At 40.0% G+C, this 21046-nt stretch overlaps 1 protein-coding gene across 11 annotated transcripts in view; it reads left to right on the forward strand.

Moving 5' to 3' along the window:
* The window catches only part of CDC14A (cell division cycle 14A), a 187344-nt gene that overhangs the window by 27598 nt on the left and 138700 nt on the right, over positions 1-21046 (forward strand). For all 11 annotated transcript variants that reach the window (XR_003523313.1, XM_027613260.1, XM_027613272.1 and 8 more), the window contains 2 exons: positions 664-739; positions 14850-14942. Coding sequence is in view for 10 of the 11 variants with exons in the window: in XM_027613247.1 (XP_027469048.1) it covers positions 664-739; positions 14850-14942 (169 nt within the window). In the remaining variant the exon portion in view is untranslated. The remainder of the gene's footprint in view (positions 1-663; positions 740-14849; positions 14943-21046) is intronic.

The following is a 21046-nucleotide window of genomic DNA, read 5'->3' on the forward strand; positions in this document are numbered from 1 at the left end:
GTAATGGAAGGACCTGTAGATGTGAGGTTCACAGGTAGTTGAAGATGAAAAGGCTGATGCTGGGTCTCAAGTGTGGAAGCCATCTAATCTCTCTTCCACAGGGTTATCAGTGAAATTCATGATAGTGGGTGCGAGAGAGCTGCAGACTGCTGACTGTAGCCTGGAGACATCTGGGGTGGGGAGAGTGAGAAGGGCCAGTGTGTCGCATGATGCAGAAAGTTCAAGGAGAAGAAAACTGAAAGAAGACCACTAGATTGAAGATCCTTGAGAACTGACAGCGATGTTTGAGGGGAATAGTTAGAATTGGTGACTGAGTAGGTGATAAATAAAAGTAGGAAGTGAACATACATGTTATGTATGTTCATTGCTTCTTTTGTTGCCTGCTTTTCAGTCCTTTTTCTGAATGTCCTGGCAGGGAGATAGAAGGAGGTAGAACTCAAACTGTCCAAACAGTTGCCTGTTAAGAGACTGGAGATTGGTTATAGTAACTGGTGATCCTCGGTAGGGTAAAACCATTAGTTATTTGGATTCTATATATATTGACCCTCTTCTTGACAATAACTAAAATTTGTTTGCAATTTTAATGAAAATAAAAATGAGCATTGATGTTACTGGAAATTATATTTCTACTAACTACTACTTTTTTTTTTTAAACAATCTCAGTTTTTATGCAGATTTTGGACCTCTGAACTTGGCAATGGTGTACAGATACTGCTGTAAACTAAACAAGAAACTGAAAGTGAGTATTATGGTGATGTTTATATTTTGGTATTAAAAACTGGAACTTTGAAATCTGACCACTGGGATTGCTGTGCACACACCATTTAGTTAGGTAATCTTGATCTTTGGATATTTATATGAGTGGTTCACCCAGAAGTTGAAACTGATCCACCTGAGTATGCCATAAAGGACAGGTTAACCTCTTTCATTTTTCAGGATGAATTGAAATGTGAGCTGGAATGAAGTCATTGGAATAGTGATCTAAGAAAGAAAGCACAAGTCCTTTCAGGTTGTTGTTTAATGAGTCTATCAAATTCCTTCCTAGGATGATTTTTCTGAAACCAGGTGATGAAGGGGCTCATCACCGCATGGCAGGAGCTCTGGAGCTTTTCCTAACTGATCAAGATTGAAATTTTTACGTATTTCTTGAAGGCCATCTTTGTAGAGTTAACAGCCAAGTGAAATTGATGAACTAGTAGTGATAAAAGAGGGACTTTACCTGTTATGACAGAATTTGGGTCATACATTCAGTATTCATCTATATTTTTGATTTTACATGTTTTTTTTTTCTCTTAAACTCTAAACATATATGAAGAAAAGCAGTATGTATACTCCTGGTTTTGGTAAATTTATTTCATCACATAGAAAGAAATATTTCTCTTTTTCTTCCAATTTTCTAAATGAGGATCTTAAATGTAATGTTTCAGTTTGGAAGGTCAAATACTACACAGCATGCTGTTAAAGATGACTGCTAAATTACAATGCTCAGGTTGTTTATTCTTTCTGCTGGGTAAAATGTTACTGGTGTGACATAGTACTATGCCTTGTACATATTAGCTGCTTGATGATCATCTTTTGATTTGATTGAATTTTATTGAACTTAGGTAGAAAAGACAGTGTATGGTGGAGAATTTCCTGTAAAATATGTGTGTATTTATGAATTCACAGATTTTTGCCATTGATCTGAAAATGCTAAATGGTCATGAATGAATGCCAAAGAAATATTTTTTTTAGTCAATCATTGTATAACATAAGATCTGTTGCAATCAACTGTTTAAAGAATTAATTTGTAAAGTGTTAGCTGACTTGAAAATATGTATGTAAATGCCTTTAACTAAACTGATCTACATTTTGCAGAAAAGAAGCTACTGCCTGTAGTTTAGAAAATAAACTTGAAACTTTTGTAATCACCAAGGAAGCAAATAATATCCTTAAAAGGATTTAAATATAAAAATATAAAATGAATTTTTAGTGGGTGAATTAACAAGGAAAGGATAGTTCATAAATAATTGAAGCTTATTTCTTCCTTTTGAGGACCTAGGAATTTTTTTTGCTTTCTTGATTAGTCCTTTTAGTATGTAGTTGGTATGAACTGGTAATTAACAATTTGCGACCTGACTATTATTTAGAAGATTGAAGAGAAGAGAATCATTATTTTGAAAATAAAAGTTTTGGTCTGTCTTAGTGTTCTTATAGCAGTCACGTAAGAGTAGATGGCTTGAGTAAGGCTATTTTTCTGCCATATTTGATACCAAACCCTATAAGTAAGTGTATACATGGACTTGTTTCGATTTGTTTTCATTTACAAAGCTTTCTTTCAACATTATATTAAAGTTTAATAGAGTTCAGCAATCCCTTGTTTCATTTCAGTGATCAGGTAATCTGATGGATTCCTAGAAGGACCTTTTTAGCTATAATGCAGCTAGTGGCACCCTGTTACTTGCTGAAGGAATGAATTTTGAAGGGTTATTTTGAGGCATCCAAGTACAATCTCTATGTTAGGAGAACAAGACTGACTTTACCAATCCAAAGCTACAATTGCTTCAGCCTTGTGGAATTGCAGTTTCTTTAGCTATAACATAGGGGTTACAGAGCTCCCGCAGAAGGGTGGTTAGGATTATATTAGAAAATATATGTAAAAAGTCTTTGCAAATTTTAACGTCTTATGCCGAAGAAAGTTACTAATGGAACATTTATGACTTTGGGTAAGAAATAACAATAAGAGTTTTTCAACCCAGTTTATGAACGCCTTCTCAGCCCCCCTAGCTATTATTTCCATATTCAAAAGCTGTCCGATATAATTTTTGGGAGTGGAAATGACCATTTGGTCCAGCCAATTAATTTTATTGGTGCAAAAAGGGAGGCCCAGGAGAGTCAGGTGGCTTGGCCAAGGCTGCAAGGTAAAATGGGGGCTTCAAGCTCTCGACTTATTCCTGCTCCTGTCCACCTTTGTTACTAGCTGAGCCTCTGTGGTTTATAATCTTTCCAGGCGTGCTCACAGCACTGCCCCAGCTGACTTCACCTTGTTGTCCCATAGTGGTCTCGAGACTCCTCCGCCTCGTTTGCTCCAGTGACTCCGGCTGCTTTTCTTCCAGGAACCCAGACTCCAGGCTTTTCTGCTTTGAATGGATCTTTCTCGTTCCATACCTCCACATTCTATCTCCCTCACCTTCATGTAATCTCCAGGCCCTCAGGCTCCGTATTTTCTCAGGCTCCCTGTTGGTGTTTCTCGTCTGCAGCCCGTGTTTACTCATCTTGGTGAGACCTTTGGGCACCTTGCTTCCATGCCTTTTGTCTTGCTTGCCTTGACAGCTGCCGCCCTTGGCATCTTTCCCGGTGGGTGATTTCATGCGCTAACTTACTGATTTACTGCAGATCGCAGTACCCCTGGAGACTCCCAGCTGTGCACTTTACCCCGAGCCACACCAGTTGCTGCACACAATGGCTTGTGACGTCCAGTCTGACTTGAATGCCCCTTTTCTCTGGTTTGATCACTCCTTGTTCTTTACGCCTTCTAGGAGGCATCTCCTCGTTCTACGGAAGAAGGTGCGAGGTGCCTCCCGTTTCCCCAGAATTCTCTGTGCAGATCTCTATTATTGAAGAATTATAATTACCTGTTAGGTTAGCATTGCTCTCTCTCACTAGACTAGACACTCCTAGGAGATGGAGATATGACATATAATTCTGTGTCCCCAGTGCCCAGCACAGGGTCACCAGACTCACAGAAACTTCTGTAGATCCTATCGCGATCCCCTTGACTTCATGATCCCCTTGACTTACAGGTCCTCTTTTAGCCTTTTGCCTCTGGAGATTTCAGAATACTCTGCCCTCACTGTTTACATCCTCACTATGCACTGATCTCTTAATCCTTTGCTGTCTCACTTTTGCCTTACTTACCCTGCTGAAAATGCTCTGGTGACATTTTTTACAAAAAGATTTTATTTATTTGAGAGAGAGAGAGAGCACCAGCTGGGGGGAGGGGCAGAGGGAGAAGCGGACTCCCTGCTGAGCAGGGAGCCTGGTACAGGGCTCAATCCCAGGACCTCAAGACCACGATAGGAGCAGATGCTTACCTGACTGAGCCACCCAGGTGCCCCGCTTTGGTGACATCTTAAACACCAGATCTGATGGTGTTTAGTTGGTCATCAAACTCTACTTCTCTGAATAATTTGGCACTATTTTAACCGATTACAACTCCTTGGAATATTTCTCCTGTGTGGTTTCCTAGCTCTTTTAGGCATGTCTTATTTTCTACTTTGGCAATTTTTATTTCTTCCAATAAAGCTTTTAGGTTTTTTTTTTCTCCTTTATTTGATACCTTATATAGATAGGTAATATTTTGCAGTGCATTCTACATTTTTTATTTTTATAATATCAAAAGGTATTTTTTTTCAAGTTGATGATTTCAGGTGGTGATTTATTGCTATTTTTTGTGTGTCAATATACATTCTATTCCCAGTGACTTTCATTTTAATTATATTGATTAGAATGGAAAATTATCCATCAAACGTACTTAGATTCAAAAACCAAAAGTAGGGGTGCCTGAGTGGCCCAGTCGGCTAAGGGTTTGCCTTTGGCTCAGGTCATGTTGGGCTCTTTGCTCAGCGAGGAATCTGCTTCTCCCTCTTCCTCTGCCTCTTCCCCTCAGCTCATGTTCTGTCTCTTGCTCTCTCCCTTGAATAAATAAATAAAATCTTAAAAAAAAATCCTCAAAACAAAAACCAAAAGTGGAAATCAGTACCATCAACAAAAAAAACCGATATTTTAAATTTTAAACTATATTTTAAAAAGTGTAAGCACTAATTGTTGTGCAGTGATAGGTTGTAGTTTGCAATTTCTGGTCAGTAGTTACTGTAATGAGCTAAGCAGTCCAAAGAAGGAAGATTTATTGAAGTGAGAACAATTGGTAAAACTGTGTATGTTGTTTAATGTAAAATGCCATCAGTGATTGATAGGCTAGACCAGAATTTAGTAATTTGGTATTTTAAGAGTTCCATAAACCCCTGAAATTATATATAAAATTTTATGTGTATTTACATTTTCCTCTGAGAAGATGCATAACTTTTAAAACAGTTCTTTTTTTTTTTTTAAAGATTTTATTTATTTACTTGATAGCTAGAGTGAGAGAACACAAGCAGGGGGAATAGTAGAGGAGGAGGAAGAAGCAGGCTCCCCACCGAGCAGGCTCGATCCCAGGACCCTGGGATCATGACCTGAGCCGAAGGCAGACGCCCAACCATCTGAGCCACCCAGGTGCCCTAAAACAGTTCTTAAAGGGATTCTTGCCACAGACAATGGTAAAAACACTGGGTTAGAATATACAGTCTTCTAAAAGGGAAGACTGTTCTAACAATGTAGTGATATTTTAAAAAACAATACCTTCTTCAAATTTAGTCATATAAAAATCTTTCAATGACTGATACAATAATAGGAAAGTTTTATAAACATGATTGAACTAGTTTTTCCTAAAATGGTCAATACAGTTTTTTTTTAAGATTTTATTTATTAGAGAGAGAAAGAGAGAGAGAGAGAGCGAGCACAAGAAGGGGGAGTGGGAGGGGGAGAAGCAGGCTCCCCGCTGAGCAGGGAGTCAGATATGGGGCTCGATCCCAGCACCCTGAGATCATGACCTGAGCAGAAGGCAGACGCTTAACCGACTGAGCCGCCCAAGTGCCCCAATGGTCAATACGGTTTTAACTGTTGATTTCACTTACCTCTGAGAAAATGAAAACCTCAGTCTGTGAAAGAAAAAATCTAAGCACATCACTGAAAAAAGGGGACATTTTCTAGGGCAGTGATTTCTTTTTAATACTGCTTTTATGATTCAACAGGACAATTACAGTAATCTCGAGGACTGCTTTTAAAAGGTTTAAAAGAATATTGACAGAAGTGTAATTTTAAATGTACAAAACTTCCCACATAGCCATTTCAGAGTAAAAGGAAAAGGGGGGGGATGGGCCTGGTAAAATGGATGATTGTATTAAAGCACTAAAAGTACCTGGCAGATGGTGGGGGCTTGGGGACTGTCCTTGTTGTTGAATGAATCAGTACAGCAATCCTATCTGCTAACCAGGCACCTGCCATGGTATCAGGTGATTGTACACAAGACCTCTTGATACAATGATAGGACCACCCTCTTTTTATAACTACAAAAACATGTTGAGATTTCTTCATGAGGTTACCTTCTGTTTCAGGTTCATGGGCTTTGGGGGGAAGAAAAGCAAGTTATATTTTGAAGATAGTTCATGTAGTTTAAAGAGGTATCAGGGGTTCTAAAGCAGTGTTAATTCACATGGGAGTGAGTGGACATGCAAGGCACGGAGTACTTCCTGATGCCCATTTAGAAATCCTCAGGCAAGAAGAACCCCTTTAATGGAGAATCTCCAAATGCCATCAACCAAATTATCTTCATGGTCAAGTAATCTTTATGAACAACTCTTCTCTGACATGTTGACTTCTGCTCTGATCTTGGGTTTGAAATAAAACAGACCATACAGAGACACCTTTTTCTTTTTGAAGAAACTACTCGACCTATTTTGTTTTAGCTCAAAATAAAAACATAAACCATATTTTGTTTTGTACAGCCAAAGAAAATTTTCAAGAATATCCCTTTCCTGGGAAAGTTGGAGGTAAAACATGTAGAGGTCATGGCTGCTGACAGGAAGACCTGTTCATTTTCTCGCTTTTGCAATGAGATGACAGCTGATTGCTTTGGAGACGCTGATTGCTGTGGCCATTATTGGGCTAGCCTAGTCACCTGTAAGAGAACGATGCCTTGGTCACCAGGGGCCCCTGTGCCATAATCTACTTAATCTGAGCACCATCACTGGCTGAGCTTGCTTGTTTAGGGAAGTGCATGGGCTCTCTCTCTCTCTCTTTTTTTTAATTAAAGAACATATTGTCCAGCCTGCACTAATGTCTTCCTTAGCTCAATCAGGCTGATTCACACAGTTTAATTAAACATGGTGTTCCAACCAAATGACTTGAAGATCTTACTTTTAAGCATGGCAAACAACTTTACCAAAAGGCTGCTTAAAAATCTGTTTTTCTAAATTATGCATTAACTCTTTTGTGTGTGTGTGCGCGCGCGCGAGCCGGTTTTGGCTTTGAGCTTAATTACACCACCTGGCGCCACCTTTTGTTTTTGAATGGTTGAGTAGTTTGTGGTCTCCTGCCCTAAGCTGAGCAACTGCATGATTTGTATATGTCACCATCATTCGAGGATAGCCTGGGCTATTTGTGATTCGTGTAGCATGTCGACATTTTCTCTCTCTGCGTTGCCGTGGCATGTTTTTCTCCAAGAGTGAGCCCTCCAGAATGCAACCTTTCACATAGTGTTCTTTTATGAGATAGAAAATGTCTGACTGGGGTCAATACCCTCATCTTAATTTGTATTGTTCTCTCATAGCCGTCGTCATACTTTGGTTTACAAGTACCATTAAACGTTTATATGCTAGATTGCACACTTGTCATGATTTACATAACAGTGGTAAAACTCTGACTCTCAGGTAAGCAATCCAGATCTGGAAATTTCTATAGGTTTGATTATATTAATTGGTGGATATTCAGTACTATATTCTATCTTTTATCTATTATTTTTTACTTTGTTAAAGGAAATAATTACTGTACCTGTAATTAAGATCATTCCGTTGGTCCTTGCTCTGTTATGAATGCATCCTTAGGTAGTTGTTCTCTTTTGTTTGTAGTAAGCCTTGGTCAATATTTCCCCCTTGGTTAGCATCAAATATTCATTAGACTGTGAATGCTTATGAGGCTAGAGAATGAGGTTCTGCTCCCTTGTTACCGCATTGTTCAGCACTGTCTTTGACACATAACAGCTGCTCAATTCATGCCGATAAAACCAATAGAACTTTCTTCAGCCACAGTATCCCGGCACACAGATTTGGCAAACTGGTTGCCTATGGGCTGCATTCAGTTTAGTAATGTTTTCTTGGGCATGAATGCTGTTTAAAAATTTTGAATTCATGGTTAACATCTATAATTTATGAAAATTTCCACTTAATTCTGGTTGTTTGGCTTCTCTTAAATATTAAAGTATGCGATTATGGGCCCCGATTCCTACATGGGAGTAGGAGGTTGAAGCTAAGTCTTCTTGGGATAGGGCATGCTTTTCTAGTTTAGCAACTTACCCACTTCAAATTCTTGGCCCCTGAGGGCCTCTGAACTTTGAATAATGCCATTTAAGGCAGCTCAGTTACTGAATCATTAAAGGAACTTTTCCTAAGGTGTTATCATCTGGAATGCAAGAATTTACAAATTGTGATACAGTTTTCTGAGGAATCTGGGGAAATGTGTTTTTTATAACATGCTTTTAAAAGGCATATGGAGGGGCGCCTGGGTGGCTCAGTTGGTTAAGCGTCTGCCTTCGGCTCTGGTCACGATCCTAGGGTCCTGGGTTCGAGTCCCGCGGCGGCTCCCTGCTCAGCGGGGAGTCTGCTTCTCCCTCTGTCTCTGCCCCCCTCCTCCTGCTCATGTGTGCTCATGTGCTCCGTCTCTCTCTCTCTCTCTCTCTGACAAATAAATAAATGAAATCTTTTAAAAGGCTTATGGAATGATTTGGAGTTCCTAAGATAATTTAAATATGTCTTTTGGGGCTACTTGACCAAATGGACAGTGTTTTAGGAGCCATGTAAAACATTTCCAGGGGTTGACCAGTCATATTTTTATGTAGCATAGCGGATATCAGTGCGCTGTCCCTGGACCAGCAACATCAGAATTACTGAGGAACTTGTTAAAAATAAAATTCTTGGGTGCAGCAATCTGTATTTTTTTTTATTTTATTATGTTATGTTAGTCACCATACAGTACATCATTAAAGCAATCTGTATTTTAATAAGCCCTCTAGGTTACCCTGAACCAGCCTGTTAACAGGATGAAATATAATAAAATATAATTTAGATTGATATTTGTTTTTTATTTCTGAAAAGTTTTATATTGACTAATTCAACCAGTCTGTTTTTTTAAATGCAAGCTTATTTCTTTTTTATTAAGATTTCTGTTTTTTTTTTAAGATTTTATTTATTTATTTGACAGAGACACAGCGAGAGAGGGAACACAAGCAGGGGGAGTGGGAGAGGGAGAAGCAGGCTTTCCTTAGAGCAGGGAGCCCGATGCGGGGCTCGATCCCAGGACCCTGGGATCATGACCTGAGCTGAAGGCAGACACTTAACGACTGAGCCAGCCAGGCACCCTGGTGCCCCTTAATATTTCTATTTTTAAGTAATCTCTACACCCAGCATGGGTCTTGAACCCACAACCCCGATATCAAGAGTTGCATGCTCCACTGACTGAGCCAGCCAGGTGCCCCTGTTGGCCTGAGAATTATTTAAATTTTGAACCATGAAAATTGCTGTGGCCTTATAATTGAGATGTAAACGAACTATCAAACTCAGTGAGACAGTTCTGGATTTCTTCCATCTACCGTACTTGCTGAGAGAACTCAACTCTCTGGGATCTGACATAGGAGATATTGGCCTAGTGTAATAAACCAGGCCCTCTCTGGCTCCTCCTAGCTTTTGTTCTCTTGGTAAAAGAGAAACATAGAATTCTTATTATTCTTAAGCCTTGCCCAGGACCTCTGGTTTGGGAATCACACTGGGTCTGGTCAAATTGGACCCCTTTGGTACTATTTCTATGCTTTAGGAAATGATGGAATGTAGCAATAAATGTTAGCTGTCATTGTTATAGAGGGCTGGCTATGTCCACTTAGGTTAAGAAGGTTCAGAAGGCTATATACTGTAGTTTCTAGATAGAAATCTAAAATATATGTGAATAGGGGCTGCAGGTTAGTATTTGTAATTGGTCATGTGCAGGCTTGCTGCAGAGCAGGCAAATAGTTCAGAGGTCTTAGTGTTCCTTCTGTGACATCCTCCCCTTTCTATTTAAGACTACATTCATTTGTTTTACCAGGTTCTAACTTTACTTTGTTATCGTACAGTGTTTTTGTAATCTCCGCACTTCTCATGTAAAGCAAAAACCATTTGTAATTGAGCAGATAGCCCACTGAAGCCAGAGGTGATGGTCTACCTTTGTAAGTGCGTTTTTTTTTTTAAAGATTTTATTTATTTATTTGAGAGAGGAGAGAGAGAGAACAAGCAGGGAGAGGGGCAGAGGGAGAAGCAGGCTCCCCACTGAGCAGGGAGCCAGACGTGGAGCTCGATCCCAGGACCCTGGGATCATGACCTGAGCCGAAGGCAGACACTTAACTGACTGAGCCACCCGGGTGCCCCTGCAAGTGCTCTCCTTGAAGGGCCTGGTCAGCATACCCAACCACAGAGGAATTGGGCCAAGGTAAGGAAGACACAGTTCAGTTTGGAGGCATGAAGTTTTCTTGGTATTAGGGCAGAAGCTGAGAAAATATCTACTGGGCTCATTCATCAATTAGGGTCCTCTTGTCTATAGACTGTGCCTTTCTCTTCCTCCGTGGTAAGTTCCTCCAGGAAAGATCTTGAAGATCTTTCTTCAAGGATGTTTCTCTAAAGGGACTTGAGTCATTGGTGTCTCCAGTGGATTGTATTGTTTCTTCTGGAATGCTTTAATATGTAGTAGGTCATTTTTTAAAACATTTTTTTTTTTTTAATTTTTAAGTAATCTCTACACCCAACGTGGAGTTTGAACTCAGAACCCCATATCAAGAGTTGCATGCTCGGGGTGCCTGGGTGGCTCAGTCGTTAAGCATCTGCCTTTGGCTCAGGTCATGGTCCCAGGGTCCTGGGATCGAGCCCCGCATCGGACTCCCTGCTCGGAGGGAAGCCTGCTTCTCCCTCTCCCACTCCCTCTTGCTTGTGTTCCCTCTCTTGCTGTCAAAAAATAAAATCTTTAAAAAAAAAAAAAGAGTCGCATGCTCTACCCACTGAGCCGGCCAGGTGCCCCATCCTTGAAATTTTTCATTCCAGTACCAGAATATCTGCTATGTTACGATAACATTGCTGGTGTAAGACTGGGGCAAGGTGACCTATGAGAGGAAGGCCTGGCCGTGACCAGGAAGGAAATTAGGACAAGGCCAGTAAGACTTAAGAGTTTTCTCTGTTCTCATTTATTGTGAATTAGTTTTGATTCCTTGAGTGAGAACTCAAACTTTGTGATCTGACCTGGGAGACGTTGGCCAAATTTCACTAGGCAGATGATTTCTTGACTGTAATGCTTTTGAGAATTAACTGAGAAAAACAATGGCATTCTGAAAACATCTATGCAAGGTAAATGCTAGGAGCTTAAAAGATTTTCCTAAAAATTAGAAAGTTGTAGTTAAAAAGTCAGTTACTGTAATGTACATCATGGTGACCATAGTTAATAATACTATATTATATATTTGAAAGTTGCCAAGAGAGTAAATTTTAAAGGTTCTTATCACAAGAAAAAAATTTTGTCATTATGTATGGTAATGGATGTTAAAAAAATTGTTTCCATCCTATAGACAGCTTCCAATAGGAGATATTTTAAAATAGTTAAAATTTGTAGGTGTATTTTACGAGAATATTCTCTATCTGATGTAATTTCTGAAAGCTTGTAAAGTTTAAAAATTCTTCTAAAGTCCTTAAAAGTTTAATTTGTATTATATTTACTTTAAAAAATTTATGGTTTATAGTGAAAAGAAAGTTTCCTCTAGAATTTCATCCTGTAGCTTCATGGTTTCTGCGGCAGGATGGTCTCTGCAACATATACTAAAGTATATCCCATATACTTTCAAAGAAGAGTGAAAAAACAAAAACCAAGCAAATGCAAAACGTTTGAAAACAACCAAAAAGACTATTGGTGATAAAAGCACAGCCTTATGGGTTTGTCCCTTTTGGTGAATGGATTTGTAAAATAAATTTAATTCCACATTATTAAATGATAGCAATCGTTTGTTGTAAAATCTAAATTCTTAGTGGAAAAGGGCATTAAAACAGACAATCCAAACTCCAGATCAGTTGTGGATATTTTCTTCCCCACAGGTGTTTTAGGGAACCAGGTAATGTAATTAGTGAGAGGCCGGGAGCGGGAAGAGCTGAGTCCTTATGCTCAGCCTGACTCATGTTTGCGGGGGCCCGGCCTGTGGAAGGCAGTCTTTCGGTTTGGGATCAAACACCATAAAATCTGCTTAAGTTTTGAGGGCCTTGACTCTCCTTTCAGTAAATCAAGACTAACTTATTGATGGAGAACAATAAATGGCAAGAACAAGCCAACAGACAAACCAACAAACAAATAATAAAAGGAAATGTCCTGCAGACAATGGCTTCAAATTGAGGAAGCAGGGGCGCCTGGGTGGCTCAGTTGGTTAAACATCGACCCTTTTTTTTTTAAAGATTTATTTATTTATTTGAGAGACAGGGATAAAGAGGGAATAAGCGGGGGAAGGGGCAGAGGGAGACAGAGGGAGAGATCTCAAGCAGACTCCCCACTGAGCATGGAGCCCTTTGTATGGCTCAGTCTCACAACCCTGAGATCATGACCTGAGCCAAAACCAAGAGTCAGATGCTCATCCAACTGAACCACCCAGGTGCCCCTAAATGTTGACTCTTGATTTCGGCTCAGGTCATGATCTCAGGGTCATGAGATTGAGCCCCACATGGGGCTCCATGCTCAGGGGTGGGTCTGCTTCTCTTCCTCTTTCTCTCTCCCTCTGCCCCCTCACCCCCCCACCCCACTCGTGTGCTGTCTTTCTCTCTCTCAAAAATAAATAAATCTTAGAAAGAAAACAAACGACAAGTTGAGGAAGCAAGGAGACAGGTGTCAGCATGATTGATAGTGACTTGATGTCTTTAGATAACTTCAGTGTGTTGACTGAACTGAATTTAATAAAATGTATTTTTAAAGCTTTATTTCATAGGGTATTTTCATAAGCCTGTCTGGAAATGAGGACTTCGGTAATGAGACTCACTTTGAGGCAAACCCTTACTTTTTGAAATTTAAAAGAGCAATGCCATTTTCAGAATCCGTGATTCTTTTTTTTTTTTTTTTTAAAGATTTTATTTATTTATTTGACAGAGACACAGCAAGAGAGGGAACACAAGTAGGGGGAAAGGGAGAGGGAGAAGCAGGCTTCCCGTGGAGCTGAGAGCCTGATGTGGGGCTCGATCCCAGCACCCCTGGACCATGACCCGAGCCAAAGGCAGATGCTTAACGACTGAGCCACCCAGGTGCCCCCGTGATTCTTGATTAGGAAAGAAATGCCTAAAGGGATGGTGAGGGTTTCCAGACTCATTGCTGGGATACATACAGCTATGTTTTCTGTGGTTACATTAAAGCCAGAACACTGCAGTTTCCTGTAGAAAGACCTCAGAGTTGGAAGAGTTTCTTTTCCTTGTAGCAAATAGCCAGGTGAACAAAGAAGGGTAGGTAGTTGAGCTCTCTTACATTTTTGAAAGGAGCTGTAAAAGCAGGTATTCTGTGGGTTGTGGTCAGTGTGTAAGGTATAAAAAGCTGCTTTTACAGTCAGTTTGAATTTATAGGCAAATATTAAGAGGTACCTATGTATCTGTATCTTGAAAACCATTTGTCCAAATGCTGTAACTGTTTTGGAATATGAGGAAATTGAGCAGATTTCATTTAGTTGCATCAGTGTTCTCATTGTTTTATGTTTATTTGAGTTTGATGAATACTTTGATTTCATTTTAACGGCTTTTTTTACTTTTCATGTTTAGCATGTATACAGCATACCAAGTTGCTAATTTTTGGATTTAGTGGAATACTTGAGCGTGCAGCATATTGCATGGCATATAGCAGGTGCTTAATAACTGTTTGTTTGAATCCATGTATTGTATTAAGATGTCTGCTGATCCCACCTTTTTGGTGGTTCATCTTTTCCCATTAACCATTTATTTTCAGATAAGTGAAAGGGGATTTTTTGTAGAACATTCTAGAAAGAAAATATGAGTATTGATGCTCTGTTAATATTAGTATTGGTGCTCTGAGTTAAATAGACTGATTGACACATTTAAAAATAAACTGTAAAATATGAAAAGTACAGATAACTTTTCTGGGAGTGGGTGTGGTATGCAGGGAAGGAAAAAGGATGAATAATTACTCAGCCTTAAAAAAGAACTTGCCATTTGTGTCAACATGGATGGACCTAGAGGGTATTATGCTAAGGAAAATAAGGCAGAGAAAGACAAAATACCATATGATTTCACTTATATGTGGAATCTAAAAAACAAAACAAATGAACAAACAAATAACAACAACAACAAAAACACAAACAGACTTATAAATACAGAGAATGAACTAGTGGTTGCCAGAGAGGAAGGGTGTGGGGGGATGGATGAAATAGATGAAAGGGATAAAGAGGTACAAACTTCCAGTTATAAAATAAATAAGTTGTGAAGATGAAAAGCACAGCATAGGGAATATAATCAATAATGTTGTACTAACGTATGGTGGTACACGGTAACTACACTTATCATGGTAAACAATGTGTAATCTATAGTATTGTGGAATCACTATGTTGTACACCTGAAACTAATAAAGCATTGTATGTCAACTGTACTTAATAAAAATTCAGAAAAGAAAAAAGATGAATAGGCTTTACATATAATATTTAGAGTAAATTTTCCAAAAAAGTTCCCACTAGTAAAGATGCCAGTAATTTAATTCTTTCCCATTGCATGTCTCCCTTCTTGGAGAGAAACATGTGTTCTGTTGTCAAATCGGCATCATGATTGGGCTGCAAAAAGTCCACGCCAGTAATCCTCCACCCCTCAAAAGCTCATGTTCAAATGCCATAGAAATGAAAGTTGAAAGTTGGTAGATTTCGCTGATTGTGACACATCTTGGAAGTTGAGATGATGTTTACCTTCTGTATATTTTAACATTGTCTCTATGGTTACACTCTTTTTATTCCCTCTTTTCAGTCATACAGTTTATCAAGAAAGAAAATAGTGCACTACACCTGTTTTGATCAACGGAAAAGAGCAAATGCGGCATTTTTGATAGGTGCTTATGCTGTAAGTACTTTTTCATGATTATTTTCTATAATCAGGCCAATGGAATGCTAACACTGTCACATAAAATCCAGGCCACTTTTTCAGTGGAATTGGGAGATGGTGAAAATTATTAACACCCTGGGAATGGATGTGGAACGGAAAATGTGGACTACTATCCATGCGCTGCTTAACTCCCAGATTTTATTTCCTAGTACCTAATGAGAGAATCTTAGAACCGAAATGGGTAGTTTGGATCCCGCAATTGTATAGGTGTTTTTAAAAAAAGAATATCCAGAAAGAATATTTCTAGGGAAAAGAATATATAGTGGAAGATATTTATTTTTATTTAGTTTTTTAAGTAGGCTCCATGCCCAGCGTGGAGCTTGAACTTATAACCGTGAACTCAAGACCTGAACTGAGATCAAGAGTTGGACATGTAATGGCCTGAGCCACCCGGGCGCCCCTATAGTGGGAGATGTGTTTTTTTGTTTGTTTGTTTTTGTTTTTGTTTTTTTTTTTTTGCAAGAGAGGGGTGGGAGGGGCAGTGAGGCTGGGAGAGAGAGAAAGAATAGCCTTCACGCTGGGCTCAATCTCACAAGCCTGAGATCATGAAGAGTTGGATGCTTACCCTACTGAACCATCCAAGTGCCCCAGTATAGTGGAAGATTTTTAAAAACTGTTGAGGTGTTCCTCTTTTGCAAAAGAGGAAATCGTAGATTGCATGGGGGAGGGTTATTATTATTATATTTATCAATCCATTTATTAATCTATACATGTGTTTGTAGTAGGCAAACCAAACGTAAAGCCTGCATATGTTGCAACTTCCCTAAGAACTGGACAAGACTTTCCCAAAATAATTTTGATTGGAAATTTTGTTCTCTGTAAGCACTAAAATGTAAATGTGAGTTCCAGGTGAATGTGCTGCAGGGTTTTGGTGCGACTATTTCTAGAATTTTCTACATATACTGAGATTGGGCAAAAACTTGGAAGGCAGAAGCCATCAGGGCTAAAACTCATCTGTAACCTGCGCTAGCTTTTTAGGGACATGTGTGATATGCACTTAGAAATATGCTGGTGTAAAGGCAGGGGAGCGAGGCATCATTTCCCATCATCCTTGGGGAGGGTCTGTGCTTTTCTGAAGCCTGGAAGCACACTGCTGTGTGACCTTTCAATGGCCTCCTTCTGAAGATCTTGACAGAAGGAGGCACCAGCTACTATACCTCACATTCTGCCACATCAAACCAAAAGCTCTGGGAGAAAAAACCCAGAGGTGGCGTTGGAATGACTGTCAGATATTGTAGGGTGTAGGCTGAGAATATTGGCAGGCCAACAGCCTGCAGCCTGGGGCCTTGTTTCCAGGGCTGAGATGTCCAGCTCTGCCCATCTTTTCTCCCCCTGATGTAGCTCCAGTAAAGCCTGGGGCCATCCCCTGTGGTACTTTTCTTTCCCACTCTGTAGGCAGCATGGTATAATATCAAGAATCATGACTAAAAACATTTTTTCATCCTGAAGTGGCTCCAGGATGATGGGTAAGCCACTTTATCTCTCTTCGCTTTATTTAGTTTCCTTATCTGTAAAATGATAGGGTTGGCTATAATGACCTCTAAGTTTCCTTCCAATTCTGAGGATACGAGGATTATTTGTAGTGCCAGACTACTGCTTTTATTTTAAAAGCATGCACAAAAAGCTGGCTGTTGGCGTGAAGGTTCAGCGAAGTGCTGGTAAGCTGAATTAAGCAGGCATGCTTATTTTTCACTTTGCGTTGATAATTATTACTCATTTGAAACTGATAATTGCCACCATGTTTAGAATATGGAGAGCCTGTACTAACCTTCGGATTCAAGCCACGTGAGCAAGTGGGTCTTTCCTGAGGGGTTTTGTGATGCCGTGTGAGCATGTTCTCCGGGAGTCCTCTGTCATAAGGGATTTCCATCAGGAAGAGGTCATCCACTACTCTCTCCTCTCCTTCTTCTCTTCCCCACCTTCTCCTCTTTTCTTTCCTTCTTAATACCTGGCCTTCCCGTTTCTGGTGTCATCCTTAATTTCATCAATGGTACCTCTAGGGTTTTGAAAGGAAGCTCAGTCACAATAGATGCGCTGAGCTTGGATCTGCTGCAGAAGTTTCCACCACTTTCATGCAACCAAATGAAGGAAAAGCAGTCTCAGCAGGGTTGAAGAAGTGCTGAGGGCAGCACGAGCTTGCCTTACATGCTTGTTAACAGTCCAGAGAAGCCATGGAAAGTAATTATTCTTGTACCGTTTTTTTCCTAATTGATTTTCTTTTCCAATTTTGGGAATGCATTCCCCAGAAAGCTTTTTGACACACTTAATAAAAATGAAAACCAAGAATTCTATTCTTCCCTTAAAGAGAATTTGGTGCCTTACTTCGTGTTGTGTGTAAATTGTTGGCACAAGTTTTGTAGGAAGGGAGTCAGTAATGTGCATTATACATACATCTCCGTGAAGTTACACGTGTATTAAATGTTGCTATTTGATTAAGCCGGAATCTTCTGGGGGAATCTTCCTATTATTAAGGTCAAATATCCAACTGTGTGTTTGTTTCTCCACATTATGTCTCTAGATGATATCTCACACTTATTGTGGCAAAACAGAACTTTTTATTCCTTTTCTCTACCAACCTATTTATTGCCACAGTCGTTGCCTGTTCAGTAAATGGACTACCATCGGTGACTTGCTGAAGCAAAGAATAGTAGTCATTTTCATTAACTCCTGTTTCCTCTTCCCATATTATACTCATCAGTAAGTTTGGTCAGCTCTGCTTCTAAAACATATATTGAGTCAGAATACGTCTTTCTATTTCTGTTGTTGTCCCCTAGCTCCAGCCACTGTCGCTGTTCACCTGGATGATCACCAGAGCACCATACATTGTTTCCTTTTTACAATCTTGCTTTTCTTTAATCACAGTTGCCATACAATTTTAAGAGTAATCTTATAAGAATATAAATTAGGTCATTCATGGCCCTGTTTCAAATCTGTCTAGTGCTTGCTCACTGTTCTTGGCGTTAAATTCAACCTCCTTACCAATGCCAGTAAGATCCTCCCTGATCTGGCCCTGTCTACCTCTGTGTTCCCCTTGCTCAGGATGCCCCCATCACATTGGCCTTCTAACCATGAAAATCTCAAGCTTATTCCCACCAGAAGGCCTTGATATTTCTGTTCTCTCTGCCTGGAGTGTTTTTACCTAAAACCTTTGCCTTCCTGATTCCTTGTAATGTCACTTCCTCAGAGACATCTTTTCAAGTTTTACTCTGCTCCCCCCATCCCCAGTCACTCTCTAGTCCCTTGTTGCTTTGTTTTCTTTATAGCACTCTACTCTTAGAAATTATCTGATTCATTTATGTATTTATTGTTTATTATCTCTTTCCTAGACTAGAGGGTAGGAATCTTGTCTGTTCTGTTCATTGCTGTGTCTGGGAGGTGATAAAACATTTAACAAGGCCCAGCCATTCACCAGTTGAATTGGAAGCTGGCCACCATGGAGCCTTCCTGTTATGCTGAGTCATGGGGAAGTCCAGGGTGGGGGATGTCCCAGGGAAGAGATGAGGTGGCTGGTGTGGAGGGGCATGGGATGCTGCAGACCGTAGCTACTTACCAACTGGTTTGGAAATATTTCAGTATTTCAACGCTGAGCATCAGCTTAGAACTGTGCCCTGCACATAGTAGGTGCTCCGTAAATATCTACACAATGAATGAATAATGCGATGACAAAATATGGAAAAAGGAAGGAAGGTAACTTCCTTTAGGTAACTTCAGAGGGAAACTGAAAACGATCATATTGGACATAAAGTGTAAAGTGTTATCTTCCTCATTACCAGAATGTTGTGATCTTGACTGAGTCAACTATGGCCTTTACAGATGCAGAATCAAAGCAGAGATCACAGTCCAAGGGCAGTACCGCCTATATAAAGTCACATCACTACCTTGCCTTTTTTCTCGATAAACTTTTTTTCCCAATTTTTAAAATTGTGGTGAAATACACACAATATGAAATTTACTGTCTTGCCATTTCTTTTTTTCTTTTTATTTACCTATTTAATTTTTTTTAAAGATTTTATTTATTTATTTGAGAGAGAGAGAATGAGAGATAGAGAGCATGAGAGGGAAGAGGGTCAAAGGGAGAAGCAGACTCCCCGCTGAGCAGGGAGCCCGATGTGGGACTCGATCCCGGGACTCCAGGATCATGACCTGAGCCGAAGGCAGTCGCTTAACCAACTGAGCCACCCAGGCGCCCCACCTATTTAATTTTTTAAATCTACTTTTTAAGGACTTTATTTATTTATTTGTCAGAGAGAGAGCACAAGAAGGGGGAGTGGCAGGCAGAGGGAGAAGCAGGGTCCCCGCTGAGCAGGGAGCCCGATGTGGGACTCGATCCCAGGACCCTGGGCTCATGACCTGAGCTGAAGGCAGATGCTTAACTGACTGAACCCAGGAGTCCCTTTAATTATTTTTTTAACTGAAGTATAATTGACATAACATTATATTACTTTCAGATGTACAATTTAATGATTTAATATTTGTATATATTGAAAGATGATCACCATGATAAGTCCAGTTAACATTTGTCACCATACGTAGTGACAAAAACATTTTTTTCCTTGTGATGAGTCTTAACCTCTTTCAGCATACAGCTCAGTAGCATTAGGTACATTCATATTGTTCTGCAGCTATCATATCTTGCTTGTGAGTGTGACATCTTGGGCCAAACACGCATGTACAGAGTCACGGCTTTGCCTGCGTTTTCTCCGTTAGATCAGGACTTTAAGTATGTCACACAAGCTTTTGTGTTTTTATTTTCTTATCTCTAAGTGGGGGAGAGCCTTTTTATGTTTTATCTCATAGAACTGTCATGAGTATTGAGGAGATAAAATATAGAACACCATGTTCAGTAGGAAATACACAAACCCATCTCTGGGTGATTCTAAAGCCAGGGTTGCTAGAACAATGTGGCCGCTGGAGATCACAGTGACCTGAACGACAGATGATGCGCACTGTTTCAGGGAAGTCCCTACTCAGGAAGTATCTCCTTATCCCTAAGCTGTGACATTATCCTTCTTGAGATGAAGGCACAGGTTTTAAGAAGAGATCAACTTTGTCGGGAAGGTGTTTGCCTTCCAGGACAATACTCAGGGCAGTACTGGAGTTGGGGGTCAGGATGCTTGGATCATAGTGGCAACCACAGTAGTCTGACATGAGTTTGAAGAAGATGGCCTGAAGATATTGTAAGCATGAATTAATTAGGTTCTTGCTACATGCTTAAAGACCAAATCCTTGCTAGTTACCATCTCACTTTCAGTTCACAGAACTATGATACAGAGGTCAAGGAGAATTTGGATCAGGCCCATGATGACTGGAGGATTGGAAAAATAATATGTGTGAGAAGTTAACAACAAATGTGATGGTTTAGCTTAGAAAATGAAGTTCAGAGTTAAAGAATTGATTCCTTTTTTTCCCCAGATATGTGGAGGATGCTTAAACAGAGGTGGTAACCACAATGTATTTTCCTTAACCCACTTGTTAAGTCCTCACATTGCTAAATAAGGGGTCTAATTATGGATTAACTGGACCTGGGCTGAGCCAGATGTCATGTCTGAATTAGAGATGACAAGGCTAAGGTTTGTAGACATTGTAATCATGTCTGTGTCTGCCATTTATTCTGTAGACTACACTTAATGCCTTAGTAGGTATATTCTACTTCTAAGTCCACTACTAATTGCAAAGAAGCCATTCTCCATCTGGCTTAATGGTTGAGAGCAGCGACATGAGCAGGGAGCCACAGGTTTGGCCTTGAATCTGCTTGGTAGTTTTATGTCTTGAGCTAGTTATTTAACTCATCCAAATTCACCAGTTTTTTTCATCTTTAAAATAGAGATAATAACACCCCACCTAACATAGTTGTGGTGAGGACTGTGGGAGGTCATGTTCATGCAGGTGTCCTGGGGCAGTGCCTGGCTTTTTAAGCATTTAGGAATGGCTGCCAGCTCTAGGCAGAAAAGTTGTGTGGCCTTCCAGAAAGTTTTCTGAGCTGTTGTCTCACCTCCCCTGAAGGGCTGAAGCCTGCTCCTCCTTTCCACCCCATTTTACACTTAACACCCTTTCTTGGCTCA

The sequence above is a fragment of the Zalophus californianus genome, chromosome 4 (assembly GCF_009762305.2).
Source record: "Zalophus californianus isolate mZalCal1 chromosome 4, mZalCal1.pri.v2, whole genome shotgun sequence".
Classification (NCBI taxonomy): Eukaryota; Metazoa; Chordata; class Mammalia; order Carnivora; family Otariidae; genus Zalophus; species Zalophus californianus.